Source organism: Oncorhynchus masou, chromosome 28, assembly GCF_036934945.1.
Source record: "Oncorhynchus masou masou isolate Uvic2021 chromosome 28, UVic_Omas_1.1, whole genome shotgun sequence".
In the NCBI taxonomy this organism is placed as follows: domain Eukaryota; kingdom Metazoa; phylum Chordata; class Actinopteri; order Salmoniformes; family Salmonidae; genus Oncorhynchus; species Oncorhynchus masou.
In genome coordinates, this window is record NC_088239.1 from 39669452 (window position 1) to 39684005 (window position 14554).

Below are 14554 nucleotides of genomic sequence, written 5' to 3' on the forward strand. Positions count from 1 at the left end.
TGTTTCTTTGTTAACTGCTCAACACAGAATAGCTGCATGTGCGCATTCCCACGGAAATCTTTTGGAGAAAATATCCTTTCTATTTTATTCAGCTATGTTCAACTGTATTCTTCATCCTATAAAATAATATACAATTCTAAACAAATCTTGTCTGTAAAATGAACTGTTTAGCCCACAGCCACATGGCATAGCCAGATCAGGGCCTAACATAAGGACAACTCACAGTATCTTATTCTGTTCTTCTGAAATATACTATATTTTCTTCATATCATGTTTCTTTAATCCTGTCTAAAATAATGGATTAGTTGTGATGGTGTAGTCTATATTAAATGGATTCATGTAATTGTTCTGCATCAGTGGTTTGTAGGCTATTCATGGTAGCCAGGAGATGCTAAATGTGTTTATGGCAATTATTGGTCAATTACCGTGAGGCCGGCAGTTATTTGCATGACAATCACCGGCTGAAAAGAATGTCATGACCGCCACAGCCCTAATGGTGGTTCATGCATGGTGGCTGTGTCTGTTTGTGGCTCTGCTGTGGAGTTCTGCATGCAGCTGCAGAGACTCCCTCATTCCCAGCGGCTCAGAAACAGATGGTATTCCCAGATTTTTCCTTCATTCCTTCCTCCTGATGATAGTGAAGCATGCATTTGGTGTTGTTGGCCTAAAGGTTGAGATTTCAGTGGGAATCAAAGTTCAGTCACCCGTAGACCAATCCCAAAGGTTCTGAGTGAAGGACAGTTTGGATAAATGTGTGTGTGTGCATGCATTTTAACATTTAACTAAGAGTTAAAATGTAACCCACGGCGTGCCACTCTCGTGTATCTTTGTGATAGAATGCAGACAGAGAGTGAGGCGAGCAGGAAACCTACGCCGCTTTGGGTTGATCATTAACCTGAGTTTTGATTTGTAAAATGGCTACACACTACGCAGGGAGCCTTTGAAGCGTACAAGGAGGTAGGCTGTAGATTCAAGTAGATGGCCATGGGAATATGCAGATCTTATCTCTGGTTATAAAGGATTGTAACAATAAGAAGAAAGGTGGGTCTGAATTATGTGTAGTGAAATTGTTACTGGTTTCTATGAATGACATGTCTTTTTTTCCCTTTTCTTTCCCTATTGTCTCTTCTTTCTCCCCCTCTCTCAACTCTCACGCTCTCTCTCTCCCTCAATCTCAGGATTTACAAGTCAGAATTGTGATCACAACATTGATGACTGCCCAGGCCACAACTGTCAGAATGGTGGCTTGTGTGTGGATGGGGTCAACACCTACAACTGCCAGTGCCCACCTCACTTTACAGGTAACCTTTATACCAAACCCTCCAATCTTCAAGATGGACAAGGTCTCTGGAAATAAATTAACTTGAGATTCCACCCACATTGGCCCTATATCAATCTCTTATGGCCCCTGCATAATGTAATCATTGCCCTCTGCTCTCTAGGCCAGTTCTGTACCGAGAATGTGGATGAGTGTGAGATGATGCCAAACACGTGCCAGAACGGTGGTACCTGCCACGACACCTATGGCAGTTTCCACTGTGTCTGTGTCAATGGCTGGACAGGCGATGATTGCAGTGAGAACATCGATGACTGTGCCAGCGCAGCCTGTTATCACGGCGCCACATGCCACGACCGCGTAGCCTCCTTCTTCTGCGAGTGTCCACATGGGCGCACAGGTACTACGACCTCACCTGTCCCACACAAACCACACACACACATTGGAGGAAGATTAAAAATAAGAAACTGTTGAGAGCTTTGCACACCAGGCCACACTGGACTGAGGTGGCCTGGTTACACCCCCATGATAGTTGCTTGACAATATTGAGAGACTATTTTCAGGTTGGTGCTTCACAATGTTAGTTGATGAGGTGAGTCAATTCTCCACCTTTACAATAGAAAGCATTTTGTGCCCCTGGAAATGCACTACCTATAAAAATCCCATTCATCATAATTTGTCTCCTCAGGTTTACTGTGTCATCTTGATGATGCCTGCATCAGTAACCCGTGTCAGAAAGGCTCTAACTGTGACACCAATCCTGTCAACGGTAAAGCCATCTGTACCTGCCCTCCAGGTTACACTGGCTCTGCATGCAACCAGGACATTGACGAGTGTTCCTTAGGTGAGTGACTTCTCTCTCTGCTCCACTCTCATCTCTATAGAAAGATACCCGTCTCTGAACATTCAGGATGACAAACTCTGCCAATGTGCTATTTACCAAACACTCCCTTGAGCGATTTTCAATTTCGACTAACTTGGATTCATAAAGGTTAAATAAAAATAAATAATTGTATTTTGGCATTAGAACACTGAAGTGCTGGATCTTTATATTTACATCTTGTATTAATGATAGAGAAATTGCACAGGGTGAAAGTGGGGATATAAGTGGTGATGTATATCCTGTGTTTGACATTTCAGGTGCCAACCCTTGCGAGCACGGTGGGCGCTGCCTGAACACTAAAGGCTCGTTCCAGTGCAAGTGTCTCCAGGGTTACGAGGGCCCTCGGTGTGAGATGGATGTCAACGAGTGCATGTCCAACCCCTGTCAGAACGATGCCACATGCCTGGACCAAATTGGAGGATTCCACTGCATCTGCATGCCAGGTACGATGACACATTGAAATGTGCCATTTAGGGGGATATTTAGTTTTGTAACACTGTCTTACTGACATAGACACTTTGACATGTTGTTAGATGTAAGAATAATTGTTCATGATTGGAGTTCAGTTCTCTGCCCCTGCTACACAAGACAATACTAGCTATCTAAAAATGGTTAAATATTTGAGCCTGTGAACTCAAAGTAATGTGACCTGAAACTGTTTCTGTAATATTGTCATAAACGTGTGTGTGTTCAGGTTATGAGGGGGTGTTTTGCCAGATCAACACTGACGAGTGTGCCAGCATGCCCTGTCTGAACAACGGGAAGTGCATCGACAGGATCAACTCCTTCCACTGCGAGTGCCACAAAGGTGAGAGAGATGGCTCAGAGAGAGAGTTGGTGGGAAGAAGGAATTGATGAATGGAGGAAGGAAGGTGTACAGGGAGAGAGGGTTGGAGGAGTAGATGGAGGGTGGGGGTCCTCAGCTCCTGATAGGTTTGGGTGGAAGTGGGGTCACTGGAGGGTGAAGTAAAGTGAATGATTACCGTGTGTGTGTGCGTGTGTGTGTGTGTTTAACGGTTTTGACTTGAGGTGATTATTTATAGGGGTGTCATGTAGGTTGTGCCTACCAGAGAAAACATTGGTTTCTCCTTTTGGTTTGGGAGGGGATGAGTCCCATCTGGTCTGTCAAGTCTACACCAATACAAAGGACTTATGTAAAAGTCAGGATGGAAATAAACTTTTCATAAACCCTTAAAACATTGGAAAGAACTTCAAAAACAACTATATTCTGGTTCCTCCAGAAATGTCCTGTACCTCAGGCCTAAAAAGAGTCCAGCCCGGTAAAGGAGTTCAGGGAACTCAAGTGACTTTTGTCACGCAATGTTTGTCTGTTCATTCAAGTGTAGCGTAAACCCAGTATTAATCATACAATCAATATAACAATTATTTTACCACAGAACTTTAAAGAGTATCAACTCTTACTAAGTCCTCAACTATAACTAACTACATAAATCATCACAGTATACATCACATCAAAACAAATGAAATACCGTATATAAAAAGGTTGTGGTCAGTCAGACAATCCAATCCGCCAACAGATCTCCAGCGGAGAAAGGCCACGAAGAACGGAGAGGCGTAGTCCACGGACGCAAAGAGTGGATCCGATCCTGGGTAAACTCTATTAGGCTACAAAACACACTTTGAAGGCAACAAACAACCGGAATAGAGAAGCTCCGGAACTGAGGGTTGAACACATCCTCATTCACGTCTCCATCACAAAACCCCACTTTTGCGCAGCTGATGCTGGCTATTTAATTGGGAATTAAAGGGAAAGCGCCCTATTGGAAGGAGAAGCACTGAGACGGTTCAGAAAAATTCAGGGCCGTGTGTGTGTGTGTGTGTGTGTGTGTTAATTTTCTGAGGTTGACTAGTGTAGGCATTTCTGATGGGGGCCGGGAGGGTGGTAATAACAAGATCACCTGGACATCAGCATAATTAGCAGGCAAAACAGTTTGCATAAGACCTTAGCGCCCAAAGAGGGGGGTATGTGGGGTGTGCAAGTGTGTATTTGGAGCTCCTGCTATATGGGTTGTGTGTGTGTGTTGAGGAGGGTGTCATAGTAAAGTTCAGGGTCCTCCAGACCTACTTTAGATGCAAATTAGTTTAACCTTTTTCCGTTTTTCCCTCCTCTAACTCATACACGTTAGAGCCACAATAAAGGCTGGATTATGTTTGAAAGATGTGGTAAAATAATTAAGAGTGCAATTACATTCAGATAACGTTAGATAGATATCATTTAGGCGTACATTATAACTTTAGCATATTTAAGTTACCTTAGGACAAACCAGGCATCAATACCTTAGGACAAACCAGGCTATCAATATGCAAATCATTACATGAGGTAGAACAAATTCCGACTGAAAACTGTTAATTCACTGGGGAGTTGATCCAGCTTGCCAGTGCATTGTTCTGAGATTCCTTTCTTAATTTTTTTTCATGCTACGGCGTAAATTTCAGAATGTAACAGGCTATTAGTGCACTTTCAGAGAAAAACCCAATAAAACATATTCAACTAAAAGGAAAATGTCTACATTTGTGCTGTTTCTAAACATTGTTCTGCTATAAAGAAAACTACTGTATGAGCATTTGGCTTGAAGAGACAATTCTGTTTAGATTGTACTGCTTGCAGGGGTGAAAATCTAGTGGTCGCATACGAGACGTGAGAAATGTGCATCTTTACATGACAGTAATATGTTTATACGTTGGTATTATTTTGATAACTGCATCACGACAGACCCATGTTCGATCACAGGCTGTATCACCGCCGGCCGTGACCGGGAGACCCATAAAACGGCGCACAATTTGCGAGGGTTTAGCCGGCCAGGATGTCCTTGTACCATCGTGCACTAGTGACACCTGTGGCAGGCCGGGCGCCTGCAAGCTGGCTTCGGTCGCCAGCTGGATGGTGTTTCCCCTGACACATTAGTGCGGCTGGCTTCCGGGTTAAGCGAGCAGTGTTTCAAGAAGCAGTGCGGCTTGGCAGGGTCGTGTTTCGGAGGCATGGCTCTCGAACCTTCACCTCTCTTGAGTCCGTAGGGGAGTTGCAGCAATGGGACAAGACTGTAACTACCAATTGGATATCATGAAAAGGGGGTAAAAGTAGTACAAAAATAAATAAATCAAACTGACCCCAGATGTGTAGCCCACAAATCATGTTAGATGTACATAAACTACGAGACAAATAACAAAACTGTAAGAATAGCAAAACAGCACAGAAAACAACAACAAAAAGGTATATGGCTGATGTATATATATATATTCTTCCCTGTCCAGGCTTCTCTGGTGGTCTATGTCAGGTTGACATCGATGAGTGTGCCAGCACGCCCTGCATGAACGGAGCCAAGTGTACCGACGGCCCTAACAAATACTCATGTGAATGCACTGAAGGTACAGTCGGCTTGCACATGGTCAGAACGGTTTGAAGCTCAATTTTTGTGTTTAAATGAATACACTTTATAGGGTGGTTACATGAACCAAGGCCAAGCCTACTCCTGTTCATCGATAGGCTTCCTTTGGTTCGGCGGAATTTCCCCCTCTATAAGACATCATCCTAGAACATAAGCTATATTCTGATTCCCTACCCTTATTCTGAAATGTGCTCTCATACACTCCCTTTCATGGATTTAAAATACATGGATTGGTGTGAGGAATATGGTGGAAACTCCTTCCAGCTATGCTTGCACCAATCCAATGCTTTTGAAATGCACGAGGGGGAGTGAACGAGGGCACACTTCTGGAGAAAGGTTTCGAACTCTCTACCTTCTCCTCCTTTCCAGGTTACTCTGGACATCACTGTGAGACTGACATCAACGAGTGTTACTCGGACCCCTGTCACTATGGCACGTGTAAGGACGGCCTGGCCACCTTCACCTGCTACTGTCACCCTGGTTACACGGGCCGCCTGTGTGAGACCAACATCAATGAGTGTCTGAGCCAGCCATGTCAGAACGGAGGCACCTGTCAGGACAGGGAGAACACTTACATCTGCACCTGCCCCAAGGGCACTGCAGGTACAAGAACTCACACACACACAGAGATACGCATCCACACAGGAAGACAGACACGCACATACACACATACATAGACATACGCATGCACACACCATACTACAATCCTACATATTTTCCAACACAGGAAGCCACATCCAGGCATATGTGTGAAGCTCTGCCAGTGTTAGTAACATTGTACCCTCTACTTTGGTTGTTTGACAGGCTTTAACTGTGAGGTAAATCTGGATGACTGTAAGAGCAAGCCCTGTGACTACGGGAGGTGCATTGACAAGATCAACAGCTATGAGTGTGCATGTGAGCCAGGTTACGCAGGTGAGCACTGGGTCGACGGGAGAATCTGGGGCAGGTGGAAGAAAGGTGGAAGGGAGAGGGACAGGTGGCCAGTGAGCTGACTGAAAAAGAAGAGTGGTGTCACATTCGTAGGACAAGGCGGGAGAACAGAGAGGCAGCCCCAAACCTGATACACACACACACACACACACACACACACACACACACACACACACACACACTGCTGCATGTGCACCTGGTCTGTATGAAGTGTTTTTACACCTAAGCATTGACCCTTTTTCTAAGTTTTTCCCAGTGTCAGTGAAGAAAAGGAGGATTATTTACCCAAACCATTTGTGGCATAACAATTCCAGTCCACTTATTCCCATGGGGCTCCTGTTTCAAAACCCTGTAGGACCTGTTGTGTGTGTGTGTGTGTGTGTGTGTGTGTGTGTGTGTGTGTGTGTGTGTGTGTGTGTGTGTGTGTGTGTGTGTGTGTGTGTGTGTGTGTGTGTGTGTGTGTGTGTGTGCACGTACGTGTCACATTTGTGTGTGTGTGTGAATATTTAATAAACTCTTAGGGTTTGCAGGCAAGCTGCTGCTGCCCCCTTGCTCCTCTATCTTTTTGTCCTCTTTCCTCTGTTGTGTGAGTGTTGAGGGGCAGGGCTCACAGACAGAGGGCCATTGTAGTTGTAGAGCAGGCAGTTGGGCCCTCCCCTTTCTGATTGATGGGGGGAGGGGAGGGGGTGTAATTGTTGCTCACCGGGGTATGAAATGGGGCCTGGCCATTCTAGTTCTCCTTACCAGCCCTGGGTTAAGGTGGCCCTCCCTCCTCCACAGTTCCCCCTATGAGGCGAGGAGGAGGGGGTGGCGAGAGGCTTTGTGTGTCCCATTGTCACTGGTATAAAATATCTGAGCTTACACCCCCTCAGATCCAGCTGAAACATTCCTTCTCCCTCCTTACCAGAGCACATCTTATTATTCAATGGGTAGGGAGAGGGAAAGGCCTCACTGCTAATCTCCAGTGGCTAGCCAGGCAGCCTCACCCTGCCTCTATATACCCTTTAGTAATGTGGCCCTGTGTGTTGTGCAGACTCCCCCCCACCCCCACCCCCACCCCACCCCCATCACCTCAGCAACTAACAAAGAATAGAGAGTGAGAGAGGGAGAAGAAAACAGTATGTCCAGCTGTGGTTTCTTTAAACAATGGCTATATATGAATCAAAACTCACCCTTTGCTGTGTTGGATTTTCAGGCGCCATGTGCAACATCAATACCGATGAGTGTGCCATCAACCCCTGTCACAATGGTGGCACCTGCATCGATGGCATCAACAGCTTCACATGCCTGTGCCCAGAGGGCTACAGTGACGCCACCTGTCTGTTGCAGGTGGATGAGTGTGGCAGCAACCCCTGCATCCATGGTCGCTGCCAGGATCTGCTCAATGGGTGAGCACGCACGCGCACGCACGCACACACACACGCACACACACGCGCACGCTTACCTTTCTCTATCTGTATTCCAGCTACAGGTGTTTCTGTGACTCTGGCTGGGGTGGGCCTAACTGTGACATCAACAACAACGAGTGTGAGTCCAACCCGTGTATGAACGGTGGCACCTGCAAGGATATGACCAGTGGATATGTTTGTAGCTGCCGAGCCGGCTTCAGTGGTCAGTTTGATTCAACGTGTCTTCCCTTACTGTTTCTCACTCTCCCTATCATCTCCTTGTCTCTCTCCCTTTCCCCCTCCCTCTCTCGCTCTACTCTACCTTCTTACACCTTGCAAGTTAACACTAGAAGCTTATTACCTAAAATGGATCAATTGAAAGTGTGGGTTCACAGCTCCAATCCAGATGTGTTGGTCATTACTGAGACGTGCTTAAGGAAGGGTGTTTTGAATACTGATGTTAACCTTTCTGGTTATAACCTTTTTCGGCAAGACAGATCTTCCAAAGGTGGTAGAGTGGCAATCGTTACCAAGGATCACCTTCAGTGCTCGGTCGTCTCCACCAAGTCTGTCCCCAAACAATTTGATTTGCTGGTTTTAAGCATTAAACTTTCAAATAGCTCCTTGTTGGCTGTTCCTGGGTGTTATCGTCCTCCATCAGCACCGGCCTGTACCCTACCTGCCCAAAGCTCTCTCCTGGCCCCTTACACTAAGTCTGAATTTGTCCAGAGAGGTGACCTAAACTGGTACATGCTTAAACCACATGACCAAGTCCTAAAGCAACGGGACTCCCTAAATCTTTCTCAGATTATTACCAATTCCACAAGGTATGACTCCAAACACCCAGAATAGGCTACTCTCCTCGATTTTATCCTCACAAATAATCCTGATAGGTATCAGTCAGGTGTTTTCTGTAATGACCTTAGTGAACACTGTTTTACAGTCTGTGTTCATAATGGCTGCTCAGTGAAACAACCTGTCCTGATTTGTCATAGACGCTTGCTAAAAACTTTAATGAGCAAGCCTTCCTTCATGACCTGGCCTCTGTATATTGGTATAGAATCAGCTTGATCCCCTCTGTCGAAGACACTTGAATCTTCTTTTTTTTTATCTTCAGTGGTATTGTTAACAAATACACCCCCATAAAGAAAATTAGAACTAAAAACAGGTTCAGCCCCTGGTTTGACTGTGATCTTGCAGAGTTACTCCACAATAATTGGATTTGGCAAAATGCTTGGCACATGCATACTCAGGCTGACTGGCTCTCTTTCAGGTAAATTAGAAATAAGTGCACTCAGGCTATCTGGAAGGGCAAAGTTAGTTACTTCAAGGAGCAGTTCTCTCTCTGTGGGTCTAACTCCAAGAAGTTCTGGAAAATGGTTAAAGACCTGGAGAATAAACCCTCCTCACAGCTCCCCATGTCCCTTAATGTTGATGATGTGGTTGTTACTGACAAGGAGCACATGGCTGAGATTTTTAATCACCACTTCATTAAGTCAGGATTCCTATTTGACTCAGCCATGCCTCCTTGCCCGTCCAACATTTCCTAATCTCCCACCCCTTCTAATGCGACTATCCCCGACGCTCTTCCCTCTTTTTCCCATGCCCGTCTACAAAGTTGCTCCCTGCAGGCGGTCACTGAGTCCGAGGTGCTGAAGGAGCTCCTTAAACTTGTCCTCAAAAAACCATCTGGGTCAGATGGTTTAGACCCTTTCTTCTTTAAGGTTGCTGCCCCTATCATCGCCAAGCCTATCTCCAACCTTTTTAACACGTCTCTCCTCTCTGGGGAGGTTCCCATTGCTTGGATGGCAGCCAGGGTGCGTCCTTTATTTTAAGGGGGAGATCAAGCGGATCGTAACTATTATAGGCCAATTTCTCTTTTGCCCTGTTTATCAAAAGTGTTGGGAACAATTGTCAATGATCAATAATTTATAGATCGGCAGGGAAGGGAGCGGCTAGATGGTCTTTACCATTCGGCCATCAGATTTGCCACCAATGCTCCTTATAGGACACATCACATGACTGCACTCTATACTCTTCTGTAAACTGGGTATCTCTCTATACTTGTCGCAAGACCCACTGGTTGATGTTTATTTATAAAAACCCTCTTAGGCCTCACTCTCCCCCTTATCTGAGATATCTACTGCAGCCCTCATCCTCCACATACAACACACGTTCTGCCAGTCACATTCGGTTAAAGGTCCCCAAAGCACACACGCTCCTCTTTTCAGTTTGCTGTAGCTAGCGACTGGAACGAGCTGCAAAAGCACTTAAACTGGACAGTTTTCTCAATCTCTTCATTCAAAGACTCAATCATGGACACTCTTACTGACAGTTGTGGCTGCTTCGCGTGATGTATTGTAGTCTCTAACCTTCTTGCCCTTTGTGCTGTTGTTTGTGCCCAATAATGATTGTATCATGTTTTGTGCTGCTGCCATGCTGTGTTGTCATGTGTTGCTACCATGCTATGTTGTTGTCTTAGGTCTCACTTTATGTAGTGTCTCTCTTGTCGTGATGTGTGTTTTGTTCTATATTTTTATTTCTTTTTTGCTTTTTGGTAGGCCGTCATTGTAAATAGGAGTTTGTTCTAAACTGACATGCCTAGTTGAATATAAATAAATAAATAAAAACCCTCTCAATGATGCAACTCTGAGTTTGTGTGTGGTGGATATCATCCCGAGTAAATCTGCGACTCTAACCCATGTGTGTTCTCTAATCCCCGGCCATGCCTTAGGACCTAACTGCCAAACTAACATCAACGAGTGTGCCTCCAACCCCTGCCTGAACCAGGGCACCTGCATTGACGATGTGGCCGGCTACAAGTGCAACTGCTTACTGCCCTATACCGGTATGAGAACTTATTGATTTTCCCAGAGCCATATAGGCCTAAAGAGATGTGTACAGTAGACTTATGGCTCTGGTTTTGGTTTGGCCCTCTTCTCAGAAAGCCCTGTAGGGCTCCAGAATAGAAGACTTCTTGAACAATGGTATAAAAAGACATTTCTAGCAGACTTTTAGTGTTATTTCAGAAAAAAATAGGTTGACTAATGACCACTAACTGTGTGGAAACAGGCCTTATGATTTGTTCCTCTCTATCGTTTGTGGAAAAATCCACCCTGTCCACTATGTTGTGTGTGTGAATAACATGCTATAGACCGTGAGGACAAGGAACTGGAGCCCGTGGCCACTTCCTCTTCCTGTCTCTGGGCTAAACAATAGCAGGAAACAGGAAGCAGCTTCCTGCCTGGCCTCTGGTTACTGTGGAGATGGATAGGGAGGTGGACGGAAAAGTGGGCTTTAAAAACTGATGCAACTCTTCGGGGGGGGGGGGGGAGTCCTCCGTATGTGACTAGAAAAGGGAAATATCATACAATGCAGCCATTTCCATTTCGCTGTAAGACAACTTTGAAGAAGTCAAAGAGTTTAAAAGCATTGAATTGTGAAGTAGTACTTCTCCAAAGTTGTCCAACTGCAAAAGGGAAGTGGAGAGTGAAATAAAAATGTAACATGAACGAAACATGTATGAACGGAACAAACATTCCGTTTGTTCAAACAGCTCTTACTCAAAAAGCGTACAGGCCGATTAATGATCTGTGATGGGTTCCCTGTAGCACTTGAGGGCATTTGTTTGAGGTGTGTGTTGTGTTCCTATCCCTACCAGGTGAGATGTGTGAGACACTGCTGGCCCCATGCAGCCCCATGCAGCCCTGTAAGAACGGTGGAGTGTGCCATGAGTCAGAGGACTACCAGAGCTTCTCCTGCCTCTGTCCAGAGGGATGGCAAGGTAAACTACTCATATCTTCCTCCATCCATCTGTTCTGTTTATTCCTCCATCTGTCCACCCATCCATCCAATAGAGGGTGTTCTTTGAGAGACTGACTGCCCCCCTCTTCTCTCAGGTCAAACATGCGAGATAGATATCAACGAATGTGTGAAAAGTCCTTGCCGCAGCGGCGCCACATGCCACAACATGGTGGGCAGCTACCGATGCAGCTGCCGTCCGGGCTACACCGGCCAGAAGTGTGAGACGGACATCGACGACTGCAAGCCCAGTAAGGAACTAAACATCAACTCTTCGCTCTGTCTTGTAAAGTGAACTTGGCCCAACTATCACTTACCTGATACATATCTCTCTCGCTTTCTCTTTCTAGACCCCTGCAGTAATGGAGGTCTGTGCAGAGATGGAGTGGACAGCTTTGTGTGCACTTGTCTGCCAGGGTTCCGTGGTGGCAGGTGTGAGCATGACATTAATGAGTGCGAGAGCAACCCGTGTAAGAATGGGGCCAACTGCACCGACTGTGTCAACTCCTACACCTGCACCTGTCCACCCGGTTTCAGTGGCATCAACTGCGAGAATAACACCCCCGACTGCACAGAGAGGTACAGAGAGCAGTTCACATACTGTGTTTTCGTTAATGGCAATTCAAAAGGAGGGAGAAAAATACCCTTTTTGCAAGAAACCATACCTCTTCAGAGTATCTTAAATACATCCCATGTCTTTTCCTACTAGTGCTGAATTTGCTGAACTACTTTGAGGGAAAACCTCATTTCTATGACTGATGTGGTTTTCTCGCCCAGCTATCTTTAGATGAATGCAATAATTGTTAAGTGTCTCTGGATAATAATATCTACTAAATTACTCAAATGTAAGCGTAAAATGCTTTTGAATACAGCCTAAGAGAAACAATCCCTTTCCACATTGCTTGATTCAAGCTCGGGGCGGCAGGTAGCCTAGTGGTTAGAGCGTTGGGCAAGTAACATGTCGTTCTGCCCCTGAACGTGGGAGTTAACCCACTGTTCCTAGGCCATCATTGTAAATAATAATTTGTTCTTTACTGACTTGCCTATTTAAATGACGGTTAAATAAAAAATTGTATCAGTAAAATGCTGACCAGATTATTCTGGATGTTGCTAATAAAAACAGATTGGAAGAAACAACATAAATTTTTAAAATAAGCTAAAATAAAAAATAAAAAGTGAACTATCCTTTTAACATCCCTTTAACTCATTTGGTTACTATTCTTCTCAATTGGTTACTATACTTCTGGTTACTATCCGTCTCAACTCTTCCATTGTGGTGTTTTTTCTCTAGCTCTTGCTTCAACGGTGGCACCTGCGTGGATGGCATCAATACCTTCACCTGCCTGTGTCTGCCAGGCTTCACAGGCAGCTACTGCCAGCATGACATCAATGAGTGTGACTCCAAGCCCTGCCTCAATGGTGGCACCTGTCTGGACAGCTACGGCACCTACAAGTGTACCTGCTCTCATGGCTACACTGGAGTCAACTGCCAGGTATGGGCAGAGCGGCAGCCATCTCGACTATCTCCTGAGTGCATTTGATTTTCAGAGTTTCATGGAATTCTATGTGTGTGTTTGTATATAATTATTTTCCCTCTATTTCTATTGATATAATAAAAAAATAAAAACATATTTGAAACAACTGAGACGTAATAGTGGTAGTTCACTCAACAGCGAGTGTGTGTGTGTGTGTTACGCATGGGTTTATTTGTGTGTTAATGTGTTCCTGCTCTGCTTGCAGAACTTGGTGCGGTGGTGTGACTCATCTCCCTGTAAGAATGGAGGCTCATGTTGGCAGCAGGGCTCTTCGTACACCTGTCAGTGTCAGACGGGATGGACCGGCCTCTACTGTGACGTCCCCAGTGTCTCCTGCGAGGTGGCTGCCAAACAGCAAGGTGAACATAAAGCACACAGAGTAAAAAAAAATCAAATTATACAGTGCCTTCAGAAAGTATTCACTTCCCCTGACTTTTTTGTTGTTGTTGTGTTAGGTCCCTCAGATTCAACCACAAAGAGCAGGAAGGTTTTCCAATGCCTCGCAAGAAACAGTACCTATTGGTAGATGGGTTAAAAAAAATGAAAAAATAAAGCAGACACTAAATATCCCTTTGAGCATGGTGAAGATATGAATTACACTTTGGATGGTGTATCAATTACACCCAGTCACAACAAATATATAGGCGTCATTCCTAACTCAGTTGCCAGAGTGGAAGGAAACTGCTCAGGCATTTTAACTTGAGACCAATGGTGACTTTAAAACAGAGTTTAATTGCTGCGATAGGAGAAAACTGAGGATGGATCAACAACATTGTAGTTGCTCCACAATGCTAACCCAATTGACAGAGTGAAAAGAAGGAAGCCTGTATAGAATACAAATATTCCAAAACATGCATCCTGTTTTTGCAACAAGACACTAAGGTAATACTGCAAAAAAAAATGTGCAAAGCAATTAACTTTTTGTGCTGAATACAACGTTTTATGCTTGGGGCAAATCCAATACAACACATTACTGAGTACCACTCTCCATATTTTCAAACATAGTGGTGGCTGCATAATGTTATGGGTATGCATGTAACTGTTAAAGACTGAGTTTTTCAGGATACAAAAAATAAATGGAATGGAGCTAATCACAGACAAAATCCTAGAGGAAAACCTGGTTCAGTCTCCTTGCCACCAGACACTGGGAAATTCATTCACCTTTCAGCAAGACAATAACCTAAACACAAGGCAAAATCTATACTGGAGTTGCTTACCAAGAAGACAGTGAATGTTCCTGAGTGTCAGTTAGATTTTCAAGCAGATTTAAGTATAAACTATGGCAAGACTTAAAAATGGTTGTCTAGAAATTATCAACTTGACAGAGCTTG

The 14554-nt window shown here is 44.8% G+C and overlaps 1 protein-coding gene across 3 annotated transcripts in view; it reads left to right on the plus strand.

The window, feature by feature from the left end:
• LOC135517564 (neurogenic locus notch homolog protein 1-like) overlaps positions 1 to 14554 on the plus strand; it is a 68030-nt gene that overhangs the window by 33805 nt on the left and 19671 nt on the right. The window contains exons 1-17 of one of the 3 annotated variants that reach the window (XM_064941977.1): positions 919 to 957; positions 1179 to 1301; positions 1443 to 1676; positions 1965 to 2120; positions 2417 to 2602; positions 2854 to 2967; positions 5433 to 5546; positions 5936 to 6169; positions 6371 to 6481; positions 7695 to 7887; positions 7965 to 8110; positions 10622 to 10735; positions 11549 to 11671; positions 11787 to 11939; positions 12039 to 12267; positions 12980 to 13181; positions 13429 to 13582. In XM_064941977.1, coding sequence (XP_064798049.1) covers positions 1478 to 1676; positions 1965 to 2120; positions 2417 to 2602; positions 2854 to 2967; positions 5433 to 5546; positions 5936 to 6169; positions 6371 to 6481; positions 7695 to 7887; positions 7965 to 8110; positions 10622 to 10735; positions 11549 to 11671; positions 11787 to 11939; positions 12039 to 12267; positions 12980 to 13181; positions 13429 to 13582 — 2428 coding nt within the window. In that variant the 5' untranslated portion in view covers positions 919 to 957; positions 1179 to 1301; positions 1443 to 1477. Of the gene's footprint in view, positions 1 to 918; positions 958 to 990; positions 1042 to 1178; positions 1302 to 1442; positions 1677 to 1964; positions 2121 to 2416; positions 2603 to 2853; positions 2968 to 5432; positions 5547 to 5935; positions 6170 to 6370; positions 6482 to 7694; positions 7888 to 7964; positions 8111 to 10621; positions 10736 to 11548; positions 11672 to 11786; positions 11940 to 12038; positions 12268 to 12979; positions 13182 to 13428; positions 13583 to 14554 lie in introns of those variants that run through there. The other 2 variants (XM_064941976.1, XM_064941975.1) reach the window with 2 other exon arrangements.